General features: G+C 38.2%; 3 protein-coding genes across 3 annotated transcripts; 2 read left to right on the top strand and 1 right to left on the bottom strand.

The window, feature by feature from the left end:
* Positions 1-6,077: 6,077 nt before the first annotated feature.
* Positions 6,078-7,935, top strand: Smp_130630 (putative mrg-binding protein). The gene is made up of 3 exons (XM_018788933.1): positions 6,078-6,314; positions 6,354-6,492; positions 7,756-7,935. Exons 1-3 carry the CDS (start codon positions 6,108-6,110, stop codon positions 7,884-7,886), a joined length of 477 nt encoding a protein of 158 aa, XP_018654426.1. The 5' UTR covers positions 6,078-6,107; the 3' UTR covers positions 7,887-7,935.
* A 2,562-nt stretch (positions 7,936-10,497) lies between these two features.
* Positions 10,498-11,118, top strand: Smp_015490 (hypothetical protein; the record flags this gene model as incomplete). Its single annotated transcript, XM_018788932.1, has 2 exons — positions 10,498-10,521; positions 10,981-11,118. The coding sequence occupies 2 exons, from the start codon at positions 10,498-10,500 to the stop codon at positions 11,116-11,118; spliced, it is 162 nt and encodes a 53-aa protein (XP_018654425.1).
* A 5,281-nt stretch (positions 11,119-16,399) lies between these two features.
* Smp_015480 (hypothetical protein) lies at positions 16,400-20,233 on the bottom strand. The gene is made up of 2 exons (XM_018788930.1): positions 19,976-20,233; positions 16,400-18,444 (listed from the first exon to the last, which is right to left on the bottom strand). Exons 1-2 carry the CDS (start codon positions 20,225-20,227, stop codon positions 16,528-16,530), a joined length of 2,169 nt encoding a protein of 722 aa, XP_018654424.1. The 5' UTR covers positions 20,228-20,233; the 3' UTR covers positions 16,400-16,527.
* Positions 20,234-21,284: the final 1,051 nt, after the last annotated feature.

Genomic DNA, 21,284 nt, shown 5'->3' with positions numbered 1-21,284 from the left:
ATCTTACCTAGGCCATTAGCAGCCTTCTGGATTTTGGCCTACCGAGGGATCCAACTCGATAGTTGGCACGTAATCTTCTTGTAGTGTTAATCATAGTCAATCGCAACTCGACGCCATCTACAACTGTATGGCTAAAACACAACGTTATGACAGACATGTACTGTAAAGAATCAGCAAAAGAACTGAGAGCGACCACTGCAGCATGAGACTTTCGACTAGTTGACACGCGTATATTGTCCTTGACCTTGCAGAACATAGGTAAAATTTTCGACACCCAATGATCAAGCAACCGGAAGACTAAGCTAGAGTACAGTGATATTGTACTAGTCCTACATAATAACGAAAGTTACGTTAAAATAAAGCGATGGCGAAGCTACATTTTTATGGATGGACCAGTCAGACTCAAAATAGTCTTCAATTTTTGCGCGAAATTCCTTCATCTGTTTTGTAACAGTACTGGAAATCATTATAAGTAACGTTACTAGTGTGAATCTGTTTCTCCTTTTACAGGGTGACAAGGGTAGACGATCTGGAAGAAGGGCAAGCCCTATACAAACTGGACTTGCGAAATGATGGACGGGACTATTTTGTGAATGGTATTTTCTTTTTTAGTGACCGAACTGCGTTATTTGATTCTTGAAATATATTTGTCGTACTAGCACGTAGTGCTCTCGCTTCCCATACATTCACTAATCCTAGGGGACTTTAATGCACCCATGGTGGACTGGGGAAATCTGAGGACTGAATCGCCAGATAATTCCTTCGAACAGGAACTAGTTGATGCGGTTATCACATGTGCCCTAGTGCAACACGTGAAGGAAGCAACTAGGTACGACCCGGGCTCTGCATCATCCTTACTAGATCTGATATTGACTCACTATGAGGATGACGTTGCAAACCTGGATTACATGCCACCCCTAGGCAAAAGTGATCATGCAGTTTTAACATTTGAATTCCATATAACTGTCGATCGCGAGCACGCCTCAGCTCAATCCAGATCTAACGTCTGGAAAGCAAACATACCAGACATCATGCACTCAGCATCATCAGTAGATTAGACAATAGACCCAGAGTCCTCAATCGAAACGGCTTGGAACGTATTCCGGAATTTATACTTAAAAGTCACCGCCCCCCCACATCCCTTGGACTACACCTAAGGGGCCGAGAAACTCTCTACCGTGGTCCAGTAGGGAGGTTCGCGCCCTTCTCCGTAAAAGAAGGAAAATGTGGGATAGATTTAGGTTATTGGGGACTGACGAGGCAAAATATCAGTATCCAAAAGCTCGGAATATCTGTGCCTCGACCCTCCGTAAGTCTAGAAAGCTGTACGAAGAAAAAATCGTTAGGGAATCCATAGAATGCCCTAAACGCTTGTATTCGTATATAAACCAAAGGACAAAAAGAAGAAAAAATGTTCCTTCACTATGGGGAAACAGTACTGCCTCATCACTAGTGGAGGACGACTTTAGCAAAGCTCAAGTATTCTCTAAATACTTTAGCGATGTATACACCATAGAAACACCCTTCTCACCAGTTCATGAAAATCCCCCCACACAAGCACTGGACAGCGTGACCATTAAAGAACTCGATGTCTTTGGTCTGCTAGTTAAGCTTGACATAGGTAAATCCACTGGACCCGATGAACTGCATCCTAGGTTACTAAAGGAATTAGCTAACTTTGTTGCGAACCCTTTAAGTGTATGTTTTAATCTATCCGTAACCCAGGGTCGCCTACCAAAAGACTGGAAGAACTCCATAGTAAGTCCAGTCTTCAAAACAGGTACAAAACATAAGCCTGAGAATTACCGACCAATTAGCCTAACTAGTGTGGTTGTTAAAATCTTAGAAAAGATTATTCGGAAGGAGCTGTTAAAGTATCTCAATGGAAACCGGATCCTCCTCGAAAAACAGCATGGTTTTAGAACAGGTTACTCTTGTCTCACAAACATATTAGTCGCTCGTGAAAGCTGGTGCGCTCTTAAGGACCAAAAGTTACCTATAAACGTAGTTTACATCGATTTCAGCAAAGCTTTCGACAAAGTTCCGCATAACCGGCTGTTATATAAGCTAAGGAATGTCGGGATTGGAGGCAATCTATTGATGTGGATAAAAGACTTCCTAGTTGGGCGTCAACAAAGAGTAAGGGTGAACTCCAAGTTGTCTAGCTGGGAAACTGTGCTTAGTGGAGTCCCCCAGGGTACAGTTTTGGGGCCAGTGTTATTCCTCCTGTACGTAAATGACCTCCCTCATCTAATATCATCATCGGTCTTACTCTATGCTGATGATGTCAAAATATGGAGAGCGATACAAAGCAAGGGCGATAGCTTAGAACTTCAAAATGACCTGGAGAGATTATCTGAATGGTCCCAAACCTGGCAATTGCCGATAAACACTTCCAAGTGTATTGTGATGCATATTGGCCACCAGGGTACAGATACATACATGATGAATAACACTGAGTTACCTATTGTCCAGGCACACAATGACTTAGGCGTCATCGTTATTCAAGACTTAAAGACTACTGCACACTGCCGTGCAATAGCCGCCAAAGGTTTTAGGACTTTATGGTCCATACGCAGGGCTTCTAGGCATCTCGACGCTAAAACGTTTCTGACTTTGTATACAGTGTTCGTACGCCCTAAACTTGAGTACTGCATACAAACAGCTAGCCCCTGCCTAAAAAAAGACAGTGAACTCTTGGAAAGGGTTCAGAGAACAGCAACTAAGCTGATTCCCGGAATAGCGAAGCTCCCGTATGGTACTAGACCGACCAAGCTAAACCTATTCCCGCTGTCATATAGAAGAATCAGAGGCGACTTGATTACAGTTTCCAAATTGCTTAGTGACAAATTTGCACCTGATATGCCCTCATTTTTCTTGTCTTCCAAAACACAAAATCTACGAGGACACTCCAAAAAAGTTCACAAGCCCAGAACGAATTACTTGTCAGCTGACTACCGACTTTCCCATCGAATAATCAACGAGTGGAACTCATTACCTCAGCACGTGGTTGAAGCTCCATCCGTCGACTCCTTCAAAAGAAAGTTGGATCAGCTGAGAGACCATTATTGCCAGGACTAACACAGGCCATCAGGCCTCCTGTCCCTTCCAAACTGAAACTGTATGCTGTTGTTTTATTAGATATCTTCTTTTCAATAAACACTAAAAACACGTGTTGCAGTCTGCTAAAAATCACATTGGGTAACACCAGTTCATGATGAAAACTCTAACTCTTATTCGCAGCCTTAACGTCAAAATGTAAACCCTAACGATAAATCCCCACACTGATTTGTTACCCTAATTTTACTCAATTAGTTGGGCATTCTCAAGGTCGTCTAAACATCTCTCAAAGGTCATTCATAAGTTGTGGTTCTACTGCTAAATGGATGTTAAGTGACAAAATATTTTCTTTGACGTCTTAGTTGTACAATGAAAAATGGTTGGGTTTATAGTCGTTTATCCCTGAGTGAATTCCATGGTGACTTTGATGTCATCGAAAATCACCAATTCCTATATATATGCTGATGTCAGTTTTTAGTTACGAAGTAGGGTCTTGACCCTAGCCTACAGTAGCTTCTGTGGACTAGAACAATATTATTTGAAATACCAGTTAAGTATGTTTTGCGCTCGTCAAGATCCAAAGATTTTTTCGTAAAGATATTTTTCCATCAGGAACTTTAATGATTCGAAACATAGCTGAATATTATACACATTAGTTGTCGAAAAGTTTATCATTTTTCATCTGACATGGTTCACGTTTATGGCCGTAAAGTGGTGAGTTCTCCCTCATCCACTCTGGCATCACTCACAGATCGTCCATGAATCACATTTTCACTAGAATTCTTGAAAAAAATTCTTAGGATCCAACCTACTGAATCTTAATATTAATTTGAATTAGCTCAAATGAGATCACCCCTAATGGTTTAACTAGTAGTTCCAAAAAGCAAATTTATATATAAGCATTCTAATTTACTAGTTTTCTTGCAGCAGACAAAGCTGCTAGTATATTATCACCGATCCTAGTGTGTACAGAAAATTACATTAATCTCCATGGGAAATAAGTTCTGGTTTCCGTAACATAAGCCTCGGGTCTTTTTTGAAACTCACCAACTGTATTGTTGATCATGTGACTTCCATGAAACTATATTTTCTTACCAATACAGACCAAACATTCAGACAACCCTAATTCATCAGATGCAAAGCTGACAGTTCTCACTATGTGAAAATTTCTGAACATTTCAAAAATCACTAATTTTGCTTTCAAAAAGTATTGAGTTTACCTGTGAAATCCATAAATATGAGTATTTTAGTGCAACGTTTCTAGTATATATTAGCATGAATGATAGCATTGACACCATTACATCCTGCACGTCTAGATACTGTAAAGTTACGTTATATTGTTTTTTTTAAGGAATATTTTACTTGAGACAGGTGAATTGTTTCTTAGTAAACATTGCCAAATCGAATTTAAAAATGAGACATCAACTGGCCTAAATTTGCTAGCTGTGAATGTGCTCCTGATACAAACTGATGAAATTATCTGGAATGTTTAGAACGTGAATTTCCGATAACATTTAGAGGTAGTAAAAATTGTGGGAATCGCTTCAGTGTGTAGTTGCACAGGAATTTACTAGTTTTGTTTGTCTGAGGACTTGAGAACACTTAAAACAAAGACCATTGTAGACATATGATAAAAAGTAAACGGAACATTCACAAATCGATGACACTCTTTAAATCTAGAGTTAGTAGAATCATACATTAGTTGTATATGGAGCTACCGACCTCTTTAAAAGAAATATTTCCTGCATATCTTCACTAAAGTTGTTAATAGAGTCGGAAATAGATAAGATTTTACTATTTTTGCTGCAGGGTTAATACTTGTTTTAGTTTGCATTTACACTTGTAACTTTCGGTTAAATTAATAGCATTGGATTTCGGTAAGAAGTCCCGTATAAGCAATTACCTCCAAATCCATCTTTTGACGACCGATAATTCCACTTAAATCTAATGTACTTTTCTGACTAACTCCGCCTGTAGTTCTTCTAGAGTTACTTCCGGTCCCAAGCCCGAGTAAAGGAGGAGGTTTGGGTGTGGAGTTGGAAACCCTATCCCGTAGAGAAAAACCTTGCTAAAAAGTGCTAACTAGATTCAACAAATTAAACCTTTCTGACTAAGGAACAAAATCGTTTTGTCCCACAGGCTGTACATTACTTTGTTAGCTTAGTAAGTGGTAGTGTATTGCTGTTAAAATTCTCTTGCATTGGTTAGTTGTAGTTAGAAGTAACCAGTAATCATGAAAATAATATTAACATCATTAATCATAACCAATTTTGTTTTTAAAAAATCTGTGGTATACTGCTTCATCACAATTTATAAGGTGGTGTGTTTCGTAAGTTTGAGCACCGATATTGAAAATTTTTAACTTCATTCTCAACTTATTTATTTATTTAAATACGTAAACATTGGTACAAGGAGGCACCAAATAGATATGCGCCACATAAATCATTCGACTTGTGTGAGGGCTAGGATACTGCTTGGGTGCTCAGACCGAAGCGGATGGTTTTCTCGGGAGGCCACACCCGGAGCCTTTGACCTAAAGGTCTAATCCACAAGGCAGTGGAGCAACGTCAACAGATGCAGTCCCATGGTAGCCGGTGACGAACGATTGGTTCATACACCATATGTCCCCTCAGGATCCTGGAGCCCATGTGCACCATTGGTTTGGAATCAGGGTTTTCCAAGTCCCCTAGGTGAACCCTCCGCGTCCACCAACCCGGTTGAAGCGCCAGACATTCTCTTTTCGTCCTCTCAATTTCGTAAACAACGGTATTGCCGTGAAAAGGCAGTGAGTTGGACTTCTCTGGTATTGGTTGTATGCACATGGCCATGTGATAGCATTTCGAAAAGGAGAGCTAAGTCTCCCCACTCTTGGCCATAATGTTAAAAAATCCATGTCATGTTCCCTGATGTTTCATGTCATTCAGAATCCCAAACGAAACTTTGCCAAAACATATATCATTGGCATTCTGATGTATTAATCCATAGTTTCTTCAGAATTTATGTTGCTTCATACTTTTAGGTGTTTTGGGATCAAACAATATTCACCTATGGTTGACCAGGCTGGCCTGGATGTATGGAATTTGGAATCCGAGATTCAACTTTTCCATGCAATATTGAATCACAAACCTGTAGGTGCAGATCGTCATTTTCAGATGATATATGTATGCAACCTTGTAAACTCGTTTGTGAGTGACCCAATTAGTACAGATGATATTTGGAAAAAGCTAGGTTCGTTGTATAACATGGAAGAGTTGGTAATTTAATCTTCCTCTTAATACAGCATTTTCATCTAGCATGACTCTGAAGTTAATCCGTTTCAATCAAAGATGAAAGAATTCAGCCTCCCAGAGGAGTATGACTCCCTAAAATCTTTGAAGTATCCCCGTGTGACATCAAATAGTGGCATATCTGTTTCTCGATCTCCACGTACTGGTGAGTTAATACTATAGTTTACTCTCACTGTACAAATAATGTTTTTGCTATTTTCTTACACGTACCTTTGTGACTCTTAAGATCTATAATTCAAAACTGCCGTTTCATTGTTATCCACAGATGAGAAAACACTGGGGAAATATATTTTCTTTCTAAAGATTATTGAATCTTTATCTAAACTATTACATCCTTAGTTACAGAGCTTTCTCTTGAAATGGTGTGCATTATCTGACACGTAGTTATGGCCTAAAAATAACTATCCGTTAATAAAATAAATACATTCCCATCTTTATAATCAAAGATAAATGGTGGCTAGCAGTGGGATCCAGGACGCGCGTTTCATCACACTTGGGATTCGTCATCTGGACGTACCTGCATCCCAGAGTTGATGTTCACTCCACTGCTAGCCACCATCCATCTTTACTTATAGTGCTTGTGACTTAAGGTAGTCCGCACAAGATTGACATATTCCAATAAGATACTGACCAATTTCAATCCTAAACATCAATGGGAAGATTCAAATAATACAGAATGAATTATTTCCATCTTTGTTTCGAATTATAGAAGCATAATAAAAAGGATTAGCTACTGTACATATTTATGTTAAGAGCTATAGTTTATATATATATATATATATCGTATATCCTGGGACCACAGAGTAAGTGATGCAGTTGTTAGAAAACGGGTACTAGGTAAGGATGGCAAATCGATTGATTAAGCAGTGAAACTTCATCAGTTGAGATGGCTGGGACACGTGTTACGTATGCCCAACCACCGACTGCCCCGACGTGCAATGTTTCATGATGTAGGAGTGGGTTGGAAGAAAGCTAGAGGCGGCCAGACCAAAACGTGGCACAAATCCATGAAGTCACTGACAGTTTGACTGAGCTATGTTGGTAGGTGTAGACTACCCGGTTGGGATTCGCGAGATGATAGCAACCGATGGTTAGAGACCTTGAATGACATGGCTCAAAACCGTTTGCAATGGCGAAGGTTTATCCACTCTTTGTGTTCTACCAAATTCTAATCTTCTGAATTCCTTATGTCTCTATCTTTTCTCTCTTTCCAAATTTATTTCACTGTATGCTTATACTCTTACTACTTCTACCACTATGGGATTTGAATCGACAACTGCATCTCTGTGCTAATATGGTATGGCAACTCGAACTGATGTACGTACGAAGTTCTACGTTGTGACTGACTGACTGATAGTTTACATTGTATTTAGCTGTAACAAGTGTTTCTGTGAAATTTATTTTTTAGATTCCTGTAGTCAAAAACGAACAAGGAAATCTTTGCGTTCAGTTGACTCAAATACAACTCTAGCCTCTTCAACTAACTCACCGGTTACTACAACTGTTAGTTCTGTTACGTCACGGGAAAAAAGACGTTGATTTTTGTTTGTATCACTTACAAAGTGTTTTGTAATAAATATTTGTATTCACTTCATTGTTTTGATTTTCTCTCCACTCACGTTTGTAAATAAGTCGATTCTTTGATTTAAAATACCCTCTTATTTTGTAATAGAGCATGATCATGTTTAACAACATAATTGTCATGATTTTAAAATGATCAAGTTTACTCTTTATGAAACTTGGTCTCTTTTTATTGTAATCACTTCCATATGTAGCATTTACAACTCAACTTATTTAACATATATAGCTAGTAGACTGTGTTTACTAAGATGAGTCATAACCTGGCGAACTAGCAGATTACGTTTTTCGCATCTAAAGTCGCACGTCCTGAAGTCAGTTACACTTGAACACGATTAAAAGAGATAGTTGGTACTGCATTGTGTATCATCTGATGTGCCTCATTTGTTATCAGATCATGAAAGTGTGTGGTGATTAGGAGCATTTGAATTATAGTACAAACTAGGAATCCCAGAAGTAACTCAATTTGACCAAGAATTATTAGATGAGCACGAGCAAACGTATTGTATTTGGAATTCGAAATCAGAGTCATCAAATACAAAGGAAGTATTAGTTCATACAAACACCACATCAGCCACTGCTTAAATGAGAATTCAAATTTCTGCAATCAATTGTACCTGTTCTTCTTAGGTTCATCTTAGATTCTGTATGATCTAGAATATTCCCACTAGTATTAGAATTAACAACTGAAATTGGAACAGATTCGCCTGGGTCCTGGGATTGTATGCAATCATCATGTTGATTATGTACTGAAACTACTGATACCTAGAATTTGAACTACAGACTTTCCAACACTCTCCTCCCCTTTGAGACAATGTAGGGTCCTTATCACGCAATGTCATGACCGATTTGACATTCCCAATTTGCATTATCTTCTTGTGTCACACACTTCGATTGTTGTGTGAGTATTCAGGGATACACAATGACACATAATTTGAGACATTCCATCATGTGACTTGCATAAAAAAATATGGTGCATATTCCTCTTGCTCATCATGTTAGAATACACAAGGCCATTGTTTCAGTTATCAGATCAATATGCATTGATATGTGTAATCAACACATGTGTATCATGTAGGCTTGATTCACCTAAAAAATAATCAAATGGAAAATGTGCATCTGTCTCATACTAATTAGGATCATCTTGGTCTCAATTCGAATTTTCTGCCTGTGCAAACGTCATATCTGGGTAAACTGGTTCTCTGAATGCTTCAGAGAAACTTACTATCCCCTCCAATTAATCATAACACTGACTAGAGATTCTACTCAACATACATCGGTTGTGCGAATATCCAACATTTATTACAATGACATCAGAAATGTGGCTAGAATTCGACTCATTCAGAATATATTTATCACATTCATTAGGAATATCAATAGAGATAAATCCGTTGTGAAGGACAAATGGCATCTGAAACTACACCATAAAGACTCTGTAATCAGATTTTTACTCGTTCAAGACTTGTTCCTCACATTTAATTAAGATTTCACTAGACATAAATGAATCATTATGAAAAACCACATCTGATAAAATAACATCAGATATCTGATTAGGACTTGGTGCATTCGGTATATCTTTCACATATTTACAAATAATTTCATTAGAAACACATGAATCATGAGAACGACGCATATCTGGTAAAATAATATGGGTCTGATCAGAGTATGATTCATGCCCGGCGCCTTAACCAGGTTGGTGGACACGGCGATTCCACCTAGGGGAGTTGGAAAACCCCCATTCCAAACCAATGGTGCACATGGGCTGGCTCCAGTATCCCGAAGGAACAAATGGCGTATGAATCAATCGTTGGTCACCGACTAACATGGGACTGTATCTCCTCACGATACTCCACTGCATTGTGGATCAGACCTTGAGGTCAAAGGCTCGGGGAGTGTCTCCCTAAGAAAACCACCTGCTTCAGTTTGTACCAATATTTATGTGTTTAAATAAACATTTACCAAATTTGTGCTCATCTTCGTGACCTGCATCGCAACTCCTTAATGAATTGTTATCTGAATAACCTTGAGTACGCATTGAAATGGGATGTCGTAGTAATGTAGTGGAATTTTTAATGTTCTGATGAATCATTTTATGAAGTTTTCCTCCTTCATTGCATTCGAAATTTGTACACTTTACATGGTCTAGTAGTAGTTGCTTGAAAGCTGCATAAGGAAGTGACATAGGCTTTTCTAGAAATACCAGAATTTTTAATAAGCTTTAGGCATTCTTTCCAATGAATGTAAGGAAATGAGCTACAATATTAACATTCTCAACATTTTCCTTGATCATAATCCATATTTTGAACCTTTCCATACAATCATCGAAAGCATCAAAATTTGAATGTATGTCTAACTGTTCCATCACAGGATCCATCGTGACGCCAGTGTGATGATTAGTAGTACCTGAATTAATATACGACTAGAAATTCCCGAAATAGTGCAATCCATAGCAAATAGAAGTAGGTAAGCACAAATGAACGTATTGTATTTGGAATTCGAAATCAGATAGTCATCAAGTACAAAGGAATCATTAGTTCATACAAAAACTACAACAAATCCTGGATTTCATTCTATGGAAAATGACAGTGGACAAATTGTAGTTTCTTATTTCAAGCTACACCGAGAATATTTGTCTATTTAGGTATTCAATTACAATTTGATTCGCCCCATTAGTGTCTGAGGTTGTTTTGAATGACTCACCACCCGAGGTATTTCAACTTACATTCATAGGTTTAAGTCTAAAGCAATCAATCCTTACACAGTATGACTAGTTTACAGTTGTGTGGATAACCAGTACCCTTCTGGCTTTCACACAATATTTACTAAGAATTCACGATCTGTAGTCGTTTTTAAAAATTTGCAATCTCGGTGGTAATCTATCCTATTTTTCTATCTCTAATCTAAATTTTCTAAGTGCGAATACCTCACGGGTTATTTTTCTGTTTATTAGTCATACATGTTAGTATCAATAAATGTGATTAAAGAAGTCGGGTAACATTAATCACTTGCTTATTTCAACCTCTTAGAAACAACGACTATCGTATTAGGCACTTAGGGTAATGCCAAGAAATGGGGCGTTAAGATTGTTCGTGATGGTTTATTGCTTGCGAATCCGAGGTGGAAATGCATTGCTCCACCTGATGAAGGTTTTCAGCCGACAGAAACAGCTAGATTTCATCAGTCATATTGTTGAGCTTGTTCAAAAAGCGAAACTTGACCCTCCCAAATTGGATGCTGTTGCTTACACTAAGGTTTGTGATATGGAAAGACAAGCAGAAGTAGCTTAATGAGAAGGTCAATCAATGACAATCAGAAGTGATCTAAAGGACAAGTGCATTTCATTGACTGAGAAATGGATCAATTTCTTAAGGAATAGAGTGATATATATATGGAAGAGTATTTGTGAACTTTATTCGTTAGCCCATTATACTTTCTCCATCACTATTGTGTTCTCGCTTGAGTAGTCAGTTAAGGGGGGGGGCGTTGGTGCGTAGCACACTGTGTATTAGTATCAGATTTTGGACATCGCCCATCTCAGCAGTTTGTTTGGACGAATTCACCAGACGGAACATGATAATCTTTTTATGTTTTGTCACCATAGTTCTGAAAGAAGTTTCAATTATCTTAGTGTACCTTCATTTTGGGGTATCTATTAACTATTTTACTTTATCTAAACACAAATATTGATACAATTAGGGATCAAATAGATATACGTCATGCCATAAGAAAATAAGATTATGAAGAGACAGAGTTATAAATGAGTAGAAATAAATGAACAAGAGTAGTGTATCATAGGAAAAGCAGTTCCTCGTAAAAATAAAACCAAAAAGGAGTTCCATTTTTTTATCATGTATGTACAGAACTACAGCAGGATTGCTGTTAGCTTTTGTTATAAGACATGTCTGATTACGTATCAAGTCCTTGAGTTGTACCGTTTCTCAAACACCCACTGGAGAATCATGACGAACTGACAGATGCGAATCCGATGCGCCTTTCATGCATACCTTGACGCCATGTTACAAAGTAACCTTCTCTCCGCTTTTTAGAACAAATTCCACCGTCAGTCCAAAATGCACGATGTAGAATTCACTGAAGCCACTTTTGTAAAATATGTCTAAGTCATTGTAGACAGTGTTTCAAGATGGGGGACACCAAGTAAATTTACGTCACTGTACCCGAACGTCACTAACGGGTTTTTTTCACTGAGTATCAACATTACTTTAGAGAAAATGATAATCAAATGCAGAGAATTGTCTTGTATCTTCAACTGGGACAGACCAGGTTTATTAAGCATGAAGCGAAACTGCTCTCTGTAGATACAAGATATATCTATTGGAATATTTGAATTTTCTTCAACACCGGTGCTATTTCCTAAGTCGGTGACAATAGATTTGTAATATACGTTAATGTACGTAGCTCACTCAGTCGACAAGTAGCATGTTTCCAATGAAAACTACAGAAAATCAGATTAGTGGTCACAAGCAATTTTTAATATTCTTATTAACAACTCACCTGACTATACAGTATAACACCAAACTTCAACGTACAGTAATCTAAAAACCTCAACAGGTTTGCTGTGAATCCTTATGAAGTTTTCAGTTGACTTCATTGTTTGTGAACGCAAAACCAATTGACTGTCTCATTAGTCGATTAATGACTGTTGAGAATTCTAACTCTCTATATTATGTAATCTCAAGTTAGTAACTAGTTTGTTAATGCATTCCACATGTTCTACTTCCAGAACCTTAATTCCATCTGTTTGCAAAGCAAACAGCGATGTTGTACAATAAATATTTATTTTGTATTGAGTTAGTATTCTACGGAATGGGGCTGCTAACGCCATGCCCAACACTCCTCCATTATCCGGGTTTGGGACCGGCAGTAGCCCCTGGAGGGGCTACAGGCGCAGTTATTGAATCAACATATATGCATATAATTCTTAGTCATATTTTATTTAATTGTACTAACTACTCAAGATATTCCATCTGATAAGTCTTCTTTCCTATGCAATGCTACTACTTTTCTTTTCATTGGTCTCCATCCAAATTAATTTCTAGTGTAATGAACAAGAACACACAAATGGGGACAATCGAATGTATTTGAACACAAAATTATAGAATCCCTTCGTAAAATCTGAGATCTATACACTAAATACTTCATTTGCATAATGTCAATCGATTGTCTCACATTTCACTGTTCTTTCATCGTTTCCACACCAATCATTCTCTGTTCTCGTTCTCTTTTCTTGAATGTTCTTAAACTTCTAGCAGCAGGTATTTCACTTTCGAATGATGATCCATACTACTTATATCAGTTGACATCAGTAGCACATATCGCAATACTACTAAATCAATTGTTGGGAAAACGGTACATGTCACTTCAATTATTTAAAATTTTAAAGCTTTAAATTGTGCTCAGGCCAATAAATAATGAAAGGTTAGATTAATATCATGAATGGATCAATGTTAAACCACCACTGAAAATCTGCAAGCATGTATTGTTGGTTCAGTGGACTAGAGTTTAAGCGTTCAAGCGCGAGACTCAAGGTCCTGGGTTCGAGTCCAACATGCGGGATCATGGATGCGCACTGCTGAGGAGTCCCGTACTAGTTTGAAACAGCTGTCAATCGCTTCCAGGTTTTGAATGGTGGTTTAACATTGATCCATTCATGATATGACAGAATAAACCTATTATTCCAAAGAGATTTCGATCTTCAAAATTTTTACTGAAATGAACTTTTAGTGACCTGCTTTTCACGATGAGAACGCGATTGGTATAATGGAAATAATTATTATTATAACCAATTGTACCAGTGATTGTTCTACTGTACTCGTTGTTGTTTAACTGTATCAAAATCACTTTTCGTTCGGTCGCCCGTCTTTTCCGTTCAAACTTTCTTACACTCTGTCCTTATTGCCTGTACTCGTTGCTACGTCTCGGTATCGTTTTGATACCACGAGATCGTCAATAAATATACTTTATCTGGACTAATTACAGCCTTCTGGTTTATGGGCTAGCGAAGGAACCAAGTCAATTTCGGGCGCGTAATCTTACTGTAATTGTGATCATAGTCAATCGAGACTCGACGCCGTCTACAAACTAAATCACGTATTAATATTCATTTATTTAGGCTAATCAAACAGTTGGGTTTAGTAAAAACAACAAATGTTTATGAACACTGATAAGTTATCCCTAATGTAATAATGATTTGTCTCAAGTAGTGGGGTTTCCATTGTTTATTTAAAAGTCACATTTTGTGTGTGTGTGTGTATGTGTGTGAAGGTTAGCGAGAATACCCGCGTGTGCAAGCCGAACAACGTAAAGTGGAATGCAAAACTGAAACTGATTGAATATACATGTTGATCGTTTGCATCTTTCTATTGATGTTTAGGACTACTATGGATTAGTCTGTTTTAGCATATATGTGTACTGAATTATTTCCGAGATCATTTCTTAGGCTTCGTCTATCACTCGTTCTCATTAATCGTTACTAGGTAACTCCAAACAGTCGATGAATTTCCGAAGACAAGATGAAACGTTCACAAATCTTCATTCATTCTACAAAGTAGATCACTAAGCCACCACTAAGAACACAAGCAATTCAAATCTAGACTGGAGAGAGGTGTTTGTGCGTAGGCTGCTGTCACATGTGATTAAGCATATATGATTATTATAGATATGATAATAATGGCAATATATACACTACTATGACTGTTAGTTAAATAAGTTAGTTGATCTTCACAAAATTAACCGTAAATAAGCCTAATTGTGTGAGAGATACTAAGACCTGGCATAGCTATGGTGATCATAAATTGACAGCTTACCCTCCACTGTTTATCCCTTTAATTTTAAAATTGGCTTCTTTTGGTTGACTTCACCTGCATTTAAACCCATTAACCTAATAACAAGGTCAAGTGTTCGTGCGTGAGACCAGAAGTCCTCGATCCAAATCCCATGTGAGGGATCGCGAATACGCACTCTCGAGGAATCCAACAATAGGAAGAAACTATACATCCACTTTAGTCAGTCATCAATAATGATGTATGACCTGACACAAAGCACATCGCTCCACTTGCCCATACTCTATGTCTAGTATGCATTACTTTGACACTTTTACTCATTTAGCTTCGTTCCAAAATGTTGATGGGAGTGTTACTGACTTGTAGCAATACCTTTGTCATCCACTTAGCGTTAATCGTTAGGTCGTACTGGTTGATTTTTGAGAAACGTAGTTAACCCTGAGTCTAATGTGGTGCAAGTATTTAGAACGGTGACTGCTCCACACACGACCTAGCGAAACTAGCACTTGCCAGATCCATTGAATCCTTCGGTTTCGCACATAATACTACACTAATTTATTTCAGATCGTACTTCAGTGGTATAATCCATACAAAAATGAGTTGTTTCGTAGTATTGTGAACGGTTAGGGAACTAAATCTCTCATTTGAACATAGACATGCATGATCTTAAATGACAGCTTCCAAGTAATGACTCCAATTAGTGAACACACACAAAATAACTCTCCCGTCCTTAAACTTCTCATACTACAAACTTCCACTTCCAACGATTAGAATGACTATAAAGCAACGTAGTGTAGAAGTTGGAGTTGCACACGACATTAAACACCTGCTTACAACACCCTTCGCATAGCCCACAAATTGATGGAAAATCCTATCCCTTTATTTTAATTTGCTATTGAGGTTTCCTTTCAGCTAGCGTCTGAATACTTATGCACACGGGACGAACAACTGTGATGGAATACTCCACATGAAACCAAACGAGTATTCGTGACATCAACGAGTTCCAGCCATATTTCATCTCGAAATAACTCGCAACTTATAATAATATTTTTTAATTATTTAATTAAACACATAAATATTGGTACAAGGAAGCACCAGATAAATATGCGCCACACAAATCTCATTCGATTTGTGTGAGGGCTATGATAGTGCCCAGGTGCCCAAATCGAAGCAGGTGGTTTTCTTAGGGGGCCACACCCGGAGCCTTTGACCTCAAGGTCTGATCCACAAGGCAGTGGAACATCTTAAGGAGATGCAGTCCCATTGCAGTCGGTGACCAATGGTTGATTCATACGCCATTTGTTCCTTCAGGATACTGGAGCCAGCCCATGTGCACCATTGGTTTGGAATGAGGATTTTCAAACTCCACTAGGTGGACCCGCCGCCTCCACCAACCCGGTTAAAGCGCCGGACATTCGCTTTTTGTCCTCTCAATTTCGTAAACAACACCCCCGCTACGAAAAGGCAGTGAGTAGGACTTCCCTATCAGAGGCTATATATTCGCGTGGCCATGTGAGAGCTATTCGAGAGGGAGAGCGGACTCTCCCCACTCTCGGCCGTACCAGGGCATTTGGGGGCTTTCATGGAATATGAAGTAGATCATTCTGGAAACTGATTCTCCTTGTTTGTTTGTTTTACATCCTCACCACTTTCAACAAAATAAAGGCACAGTATGACTTGATGAAATACTTTAATGATTATAGTTATTAGGAAAATAGGTGTGCAAGTGAATGAGTTGAAACATGACAGTCTATATCAAAAATAACAAATACTCAAGTTGATAATAGAAACTATCAATATTATCAGTTCAACTTATCAATTAGGTTGAAAAGTTTGGTATAATCTTTTTGGACACAATCTTGTCGTTCATTTACAGAATTGGTTCTTATGAGCAACTTTGGAAGCCAATAATTTTTGACTCGATGAAAACGCTCAGACGGATCAACATTTTGTAAAAGTCGACTAATCCAGTATAAAAGACGTCCACTGGAAAATAACATCCAAAGTGGATAAAACCTTATGAAAGGATTTCTTAAATGTGAAGTATCAAATTCATTACTATTTGAGTTATAAAACGGACAAAGCACCTCAATCAGTGCAACTAAATGCTTTAATCCAGAGGCCATACTTTGTAATTCATTAAGCTGATGGACGTCCTCGATACAAAAGGATGGTGCATTGCCCTGGTAATAAACTGATTTGGCCGAATCAGCACACTTATCAAGATGTGTGCGAATAGAGCTGACATGATCTCCAGCAGCAGCAGTATCACGATCTCTACAAACAAATTCACAATTTGAATTCATAGCGATTGTACAACATGACAACGCAAGTCCAACCGGTGATGTCTGAAGGCTTTTAGCTTTCTTCTGAGCATGAGACGAAGATCTGAACCATAGAACTAATAAAATAGCCAAACCTTGCATTTCAACAGGCTTAAAATCCTTATCCAAATTCACATTCAAGAATTCCGAGAAAAAAGATAAGAATGAAAATTCTGGTGTTTTAGCATAACGGGGTTTCAGAAGCTTCACTGAAATCAATGTCTTCGTCAAATGACCATTCAAACTTCGTCTATACTCAGTGATATACTCATTCTCCATTCCACATAACTTCCCATTGGTGCCTAAGTGATTTTCAAGACCAAGTATGAGTCCATTTAAAACACTTCTCATCTTGGACATACATTCATCAAGTGAATTAGGAATATTTATGTCCTCCATTACTAGACGATTAATAACACCATTTCGTACATACATGCAGTCCATTAAGGTTGGGACTAATTCCAAAAATTTAAATCGCTTAATCAACTCTTTCGGCCAACGGTGAAATATACTGTCTTTATCATCATCATCTTTATTATCATCCAATTTAAGTTTAGAAAGTTTGGAAAGATCTTCACAGTAAGAACCACAAGAAGTTTCGGGGTCCTGAATGTTCGAACTTCCCAGCTTGCTTGACGAGTCACGGTGTTCAGTTGAAAAACCTAATTCATGAGCCAGCTTTTCGCCTGAACTACTTAGAAGATAATCAGAAATCCCCAAACGGATTTCCTTCTCAATACCATCCCTTTCCATTCGGCTGTAAAGTGACAGAATTGATGACAATGGTTGTTCTATATCACGGAAACGTAACAGCCAGTTAAATATAGCGTCGATACGTCTTTGATAGTGGGACCTACCCTGCAAAACAGAAGTGCGCATTAGTGAATCGATGACAGTTGGAAGGCGAATATTTGATATCATGTCATTACCAACGAGGATGGCAAATAGTGGTAACATAGGATACTTGAGTTTATAAAACGGTCCTGAATTATTAAGAATTGTACACGATATAAAATAACATGCAGCACCACCACGTTTACAAATAGAACAAGGAGGGGATCTCTCCTTACAATCAAGTGAAATAGATGAAAATGGAATAAAACTGTAGACTTGATTATGATCATTTGGTCGATAAATAAAAAAATCAGAATCCCCACTGGTAACAGGACAACGGAGATAAATAGCTAGTTCTGCTACATTGATATCAGCTTCACGTTCACATGCTATGTATGGAACTGAAGATTCCTTCAGAATTTCCACAAGAACATTTCTGCAAAGTCTTGGAGTTATATCGATGTTCAACTTTTCGCTATATGTTGACTCAAATTTAAGAGCTGATGACAGTTTGTCAAAGTATTCCATGTTCCGCTTTAACAATGTATCCAATTTCGATCCCTTAAGAAAGCAAAAAAAATTCATTAGTTAATTTATAAAATGAATCACTGTATATAACAAACTTGGCAAACACATATGGTTGAAGATATTTGGTGTTAAGTTCCTATTCATTCATCACATTCGATCGAGATGGCCCCCAAATGCCCTGGTACGGTCGAGAGTGAGGAGAGTCCGCTCTCCCTCTCGAATAGCTCTCACATGGCCACGCGAATATATAGCCTCTGATAGGGAAGTCCTACTCACTGCCTTTTCGTAGCGGGGGTGTTGTTTACGAAATTGAGAGGACAAAAAGCGAATGTCCGGCGCTTTAACCGGGTTGGTGGAGGCGGCGGGTCCACCTAGTGGAGTTTGAAAATCCTCATTCCAAACCAATGGTGCACATGGGCTGGCTCCAGTATCCTGAAGGAACAAATGGCGTATGAATCAACCATTGGTCACCGACTGCAATGGGACTGCATCTCCTTAAGATGTTCCACTGCCTTGTGGATCAGACCTTGAGGTCAAAGGCTCCGGGTGTGGCCCCCTAAGAAAACCACCTGCTTCGATTTGGGCACCTGGGCACTATCATAGCCCTCACACAAATCGAATGAGATTTGTGTGGCGCATATTTATCTGGTGCTTCTTTGTACCAATATTTATGTGTTTAAATAAATAAAATAAATTCGATCGAGAATAATTGACAATCACTCTAAGAAATACATCAACTAACAAAAACGTAATGATCAAATTACATCTCGAGTGGTAGTAAACATTCATTACCACGTATAGAAGCTTGAATAATACTAAATCATTACCCGATCATGTATACACACTGCTGAAAAGTCCCATACTAGGACGAAATGGCCGTCCAGTGATTCCAACATTTCAATACTGTTGATCTAGCTTAGATTGATTCCTGAATTCAACTGTGAAAATTGTTGAATTGAATGCTTAATAATTAAATTATCATCATATGAGATTAACTTCCAGGTATACAAATGACTGAATGAACATGTTAATTTGTAGAGGTCATAATTCGAGTCTCAATGTAAAAATATAAACCGTTGGATGCCAGCTCAGTGGTATATCGGTTAAGGGCTCTGGCTCGAGACTGGTAGGTCCTGGGTTCGAATCTCGCGAGAGTGGGATCGTGGATGAGCACTGCTGAGGAGTCCCATGATAGGACGAAACGGCCGTCCAATGATTCCAACATTCCAATACTGGTGATCTAGCTTAGATTGACTCATGATTTCAACTGTAAAAACATAATGTTCAATGTCTTGTTGCGAAATCTTAAATACACAAAATAATCGGTGATCTTATGCAACATTAGTAAAGTGGACATTCGATGAACAAACCATAACGCTTGAAACTCAATTAGGCACTAAGGTGTACGATTATAATTTCTAAGATGCACTAATTGCTTCAATCAATTATGACATCATCTTCAATAGTGATAACATCTATACTAAACAAATGCCTTAACATTTAAGTGAACTAGGAAATATGTAGGTCATTAGAAAAACAAAGTACTATGATAATGTAAGCATACCTCCTGAGGATGACATCCACCGAAAATGAAAATTGGTTCCACACGACAGATACTAAACTGTTTTAAGAATGAATGCACATATCCTTTAAATGCCAAATACTCTCCACCATATTCACATCGAAAAGCAGCTCGACGATAACAGAAAGCAGCAAAGTTCTCGGCATCAATAACTAAAGGCTGGTTATGCAATTCATACCGGGATAAGTTGTCACTGTTACTTTGAATATACGTCCACAAGCCTCGGATACCCATCTGTCCTAAAACTTAAAACGATACTATACGAGTATTGAAATCCTTAAAAACAATAACAAAAATATAAGGAAATGATGAAACATTCGCATCTAGATATGATGCACAAAACCTGATACCTATAAAACAATCCATCAGGAAATAAATAGGTGGATGGAAATTTAATAAGGGGATAAACTAATCCCACTTATTTACTTCCTTACCTACTTACTTAATTACTTACGCCTGTTACCACCAATGGAGCATACATGGGCCGCCGACCAGCATTCTCCAACCAACGCTGTCCTGTGTCTTCCTTTCTAGTTCTATCCAATACTTATTCATTCTTCTCACATCTATCTCTATTTTATCAACGTAATGTGTTCTTTGGTCTTCCTCTTCTCCTTCAGCCTTCAGGATTCCATGTACAGGCTTGCTGTGTGATGCAGTTCGGTGCTTTCCCAAATGTATGTCCTATCCACTTCCAGCTATTCTTCCTCCGCTGAAATCTGGTTTGTTCTCTCTCACAGTAGGTTGTTGCTGATAGTGTCTGGTCAATGGATCAGAAGTATTTTGCGTAGACAACTGTTAATAAACAATTATATCTTCTGGATGATAGCTTTCGTAGTTCTCTATGTTCTCGCCCCATACAGTAGAACTGTCTTGACTCCGCTTGTAGCCCCTCCAACGACTACTGCCGATCGATTCCAAGCCCGCATAAAGGAGGAGAGTTGAGCATGGGGTTAGAGCCCTCATCTCGTAGAAAACAAACTCGATAAAAAAAACATTAATCAAGAAAATGTATTCAAACTATTTAAAACCACTTACTTGCTAATCTTTCATTTTGCCTAAACTACTTTATTTCCCTTAATAAATCCAACCAACATATTACTCATATGCTTGGTTGCTTTCACTAGATTACAGATTTAAAACAATTTGTCATGAAAATGAATTACTACTTACTTACTCAATAAACTAAATCCTGTCAATATTCCAGAAGCAACTATAACGAAAGTTTATGGATAAAATGATGAACTTGACTGTGGAGACAATCAATGAGCTACCTATCCATCTATCCATC

Source organism: Schistosoma mansoni, chromosome W (assembly GCF_000237925.1).
Source record: "Schistosoma mansoni strain Puerto Rico chromosome W, complete genome".
Lineage (NCBI taxonomy): Eukaryota > Metazoa > Platyhelminthes > Trematoda > Strigeidida > Schistosomatidae > Schistosoma > Schistosoma mansoni.
The sequence above is the reverse complement of the archived record's forward strand: the minus strand, read 5'-3'. Positions and strand labels throughout refer to the sequence as shown.

What these genes read in the sequence shown, in the direction of transcription:
- Smp_130630 (XM_018788933.1), top strand. Translation starts at nt 6,108, where the DNA reads ATGGTTGACCAGGCTGGCCTGGATGTATGGAATTTGGAATCCGAGATT. An exon ending in TGTATAACATGGAAGAGTTG is followed by an intron (nt 6,315 to 6,353) that starts GTAATTTAATCT and finishes ATTTTCATCTAG; the next exon opens with CATGACTCTGAAGTTAATCC. An exon ending in TTCTCGATCTCCACGTACTG is followed by an intron (nt 6,493 to 7,755) that starts GTGAGTTAATAC and finishes TTTATTTTTTAG; the next exon opens with ATTCCTGTAGTCAAAAACGA.
- Smp_015480 (XM_018788930.1), bottom strand. Translation starts at nt 20,227, where the DNA reads ATGGGTATCCGAGGCTTGTGGACGTATATTCAAAGTAACAGTGACAAC. An exon ending in GTGGATGTCATCCTCAGGAG is followed by an intron (nt 18,445 to 19,975) that starts GTATGCTTACAT and finishes TGCTTTCTTAAG; the next exon opens with GGATCGAAATTGGATACATT.